Here is a 3,595-nt window from a genome sequence, read left to right on the forward strand (position 1 = left end):
GATAGGGATGATGGATGGTTCTGGTGAGGAACGCAGTCCTGTCGGATAGAGAGGATGGATGGTTCTGGTGAGGAGTGCAGCCCCGTCGGATAGAGAGGATGGATGGTTCTGGTGAGGAGTGCAGCCCCGTCGGATAGGGATGATAGATGGTACTGGTGAGGAGTGCAGCCCCATTGGATAGGGAGGATGGCAGGCAGCGGAAGGAGGCAGTTCCGGAGCTGAGTCCTGATGAGCCGGGCTGGGTCCCTGGAGAGGTGCAGTGCATTCACCAAGGCCTGAGATCCGGCTGTCAACTGAGCAAGTTCAGGTGTCTCATTTGTCCACGGACCAAGAGGAGGCTCACTTTATCCGGGTGTAAAACCAGGATGCCAATCCATTCATTTATTTACAGTGAGAAGTATGACTGCCACTGAATCAAATGACTGCCACTGAATCAAATGACTGCCACTGAATCAAACACTCCAAGTCCACATGTTTGGTACATTTACTCCCTTCAAGCCGACGGACACTGGGAGCCAAGTCTTACAGGGCTGCTTGATGAGCTTTGATGAGAACAAGGGAAGTAGGATGAACTGACTGGAGGCAATGGGTCAAGGTGGCTTGATGCGTCTGTCTCTGAAGCAGCAATGACTTTTCCTTGCTAAAGGAACTGCGATCACGCAAGCGCGTGGCTTGAGACTTCATCTTTTGGGGATGTCTCTGGGTGACACCTGTGGGTCTACACTGGCCTCGGTAGTGTTTCCTGTGGCTAACTGCCCCTAGGGACAGACATACTCTATTTAGTTTTTAGATATACTATTCCTTCTATCATATTCTTGTCCAGTCTTGCTCATCAGGAACCATACGGTCTCTTCAAACCATCTTGTCATATTTCTACTCTGTGTGTTGTTGTTACAGTTGACCTAGAGAGGACATTAGTCTAACCTCTGAGGTTGCATTGGTGTATATCTCAGGATAACCTCCCAGTACAGCCACCATGAGGATCTTAGATGCTTAAAGGGATCATTGTTTCTTTTGCTAAGTGGTACCTTTTTGCTTATTCTTAACTAGACATGTTTTTCTCCCCAGAGAATATGGTTCTAAGGATATGATGGTGACACTACACTTGCTTATGTAGAGCGTTCCCGTCAACAGTGATAATTATGATTATGATGACACCTGTTACTCACATATGCCATTTTACAGTTTTCAAAACGCTTTCTTGTGTATGACCTACTTTTGTCTTTAGAATGTTTCCCTGGGACACAGCCAAAGCTCTACGCAGGTGCTTCATTGATCTGATTTCAGAGAGCCAAGTGTGGCGGCCCTGCAGTTAGATGTGGACATTCTAGTTAAGTCTGTGTCCTACCTGGTTTGAATCTCTGACTAGCTGTGTGACCTTGAAAAAGGTGCTACCTACTCAGGAGGCTGAGGCAGGAGGATCACTTGAACCCTGGAGGCAGAGGTTGAAGTGAGCCGAGATCACACCACTGTCCTCCAGCCTGGGCTATGGAGCAAGACTCTGTCTCAAAAAAAGAAAAAAAAAAAGAAAGAAAAAGGAAAAGTTGCTGCAGCCAGGCACGGTGGCTCAAACCTGTAATCCCAGCACTATGGGAGGCCAATGCAGGCGGATTGCTTGAGGCCAGGAGTTCAAAACCAGCCTGGTCCACATGGTGAAATCCCATCTCTACTAAAATTACAAAAATTAGCCAGATGTGGTAGTGCACGCCTATAATCTCAGGTACTACTCAGGAGGCTGAGGCATGAGAATTGCTTCAACCCAGGAGGCAAAGGTTGCTGTGAGCCGAGATCACACTGCAGGACTCCAGCCTGGGCAACAGAGTGAGACTCTGTCTAAAAAAAAAAAAAAAAAAAAAAAAAAAAAGTTACTTCATCTCTCTGAGCCTTAGTTTCCTCATCTATACTATGGAGATAAGAATATCTACCTTTCACCATAAAAAATGGTAAGTGTGTGAGTTCACACAGATGTTAATTAGCTCGATTTAGCCATTCCACAGTGTCTACATATTTCAAAACATTACGTTGTACAAGATACATGTATGTAATCTATTTGTCCATTTCAATTAATTAACTTTTTAAAAAGAATATCGACCTTGAAAAGCTGTGATAATTAAAATGACCAGTGAGTCCTCTGACCACTTAGAAAGAGATCAAAGTAGTAATCAGGCTTCTTCTACCTCCCACATGTATACCTAGGACTGAAACAAGCCAGCCAGTAAGGCACTTGCTATTTTTCCCTATTTAATATTCTTCTTTATATGGACAACACTGTGACATCACTCTTGAGCTTTCTATCATGTGCAATTTGCATACATTATTATCTATGTTAACTTTAAAACTGTTCATGTTTGGTTGACAAGTATTAATTTAACATACACGTAAATTTGTTAGACCTGGACAAATTTGTCAAATTTGAAAAACAACTTGAAATTAGAAATTTGAACGTTTGACAAAGCAAATACTTCCATTGGCATCATCACACTTAGAAGTCTGATTTATTTCGCTTGAATCAGAAGTTTCAATGGGAAACGGTGATAGTTACCATTAATCCTCTGCTTTGCTTGTACTCTTTGAGGATACTGTTGATATTTTCCACAAATCCTGTTTGGGCTGCCCACCGGATATTAAAATTCTCCTTCACAAAGAGCGCTTCCATTCTTAAGTTGACCAGTAAGTGGTCAAGACAATCTTGCTAAAAGATAGAGGAAAATTAGAGATTTGTCTTTTTTTTCTGTTTAATTCTGACTGTCATAACAGACCAAAATCACTACGGTTGTTAAAGAAAGACAATATCCATTCACTAAATGTGGAAGTCAATTAATCCAGCACTGAGTATTTACAGAGCACCTGTGTGATACTATGTTACTTCTGAACAGTCTCCATGTCTACTCTGATGGCGGGCCACATTCTGGCTGAAAGAGTAGGAAGATACTGGAAATCCAAATTTTCTTTTTAAAATATTTTAATTGCATCTACTTTTTGAATACTGCAGTTTCATGGTTCAAAATCCAAAAGAACAAAAGGTGTAGAGAAAAATATGCCCACCAGGTGGGGTGGCTCACACCTGTAATCCCAGCACTTTGGGAGGCCCAGGTGGGTGGATCATGAGGTCAGGAGGTTGAGGTCATCCTGGCTAACACAGTAAAATTCTGTCTCTACTAAAAAATACGAAAAATTAGCCGGGTGTGGTGGCAGGCACCGGTAGTCCCAGCTACTTGGGAGGCTGAGGCAGGAGAATGGCATGAACCCAGGAGGTGGAAATTGCAGTGAGCCGAGATCGCACCACTGCACTCCAGCCTGGGCGACAGAGCGAGACTCCATCTCAAAAAAAAAAAAAAAATTCCCTCTGACCTTTGACCACCGACAATCCAGTTCTGCTCCTCAAGGCAATCAATAGTATCAGTCCTTTCAGAAACATATTCGAGTGCAGTGTTTAAATGCAATTTATTCTTAAAAAGAATTGCATTCTAATGCAAGCTTAAAAAGCACACTGCAAAAAACCCTATTTTTTTGTTGTTGTGATGGAATTGGAATCTCAGCCTGCTGTTTGAATTTTAGAAAGAGGCCAAAGAAAATAATTCCCAGTGTTTGAATG

At 42.7% G+C, this 3,595-nt stretch overlaps 1 protein-coding gene across 1 annotated transcript in view; it reads right to left on the reverse strand.

Annotated features, from left to right (window-relative positions):
• The window catches only part of AK7 (adenylate kinase 7), a 110,658-nt gene that overhangs the window by 42,183 nt on the left and 64,880 nt on the right, over nt 1-3,595 (reverse strand). Inside the window, exon 10 of the mRNA XM_011951490.1 lies at nt 2,543-2,692. Within this exon, the coding sequence (XP_011806880.1) occupies nt 2,543-2,692 (150 nt within the window). The remainder of the gene's footprint in view (nt 1-2,542; nt 2,693-3,595) is intronic.

This window comes from Colobus angolensis, unplaced genomic scaffold, assembly GCF_000951035.1.
Source record: "Colobus angolensis palliatus isolate OR3802 unplaced genomic scaffold, Cang.pa_1.0 Scaffold32, whole genome shotgun sequence".
NCBI lineage: Eukaryota > Metazoa > Chordata > Mammalia > Primates > Cercopithecidae > Colobus > Colobus angolensis.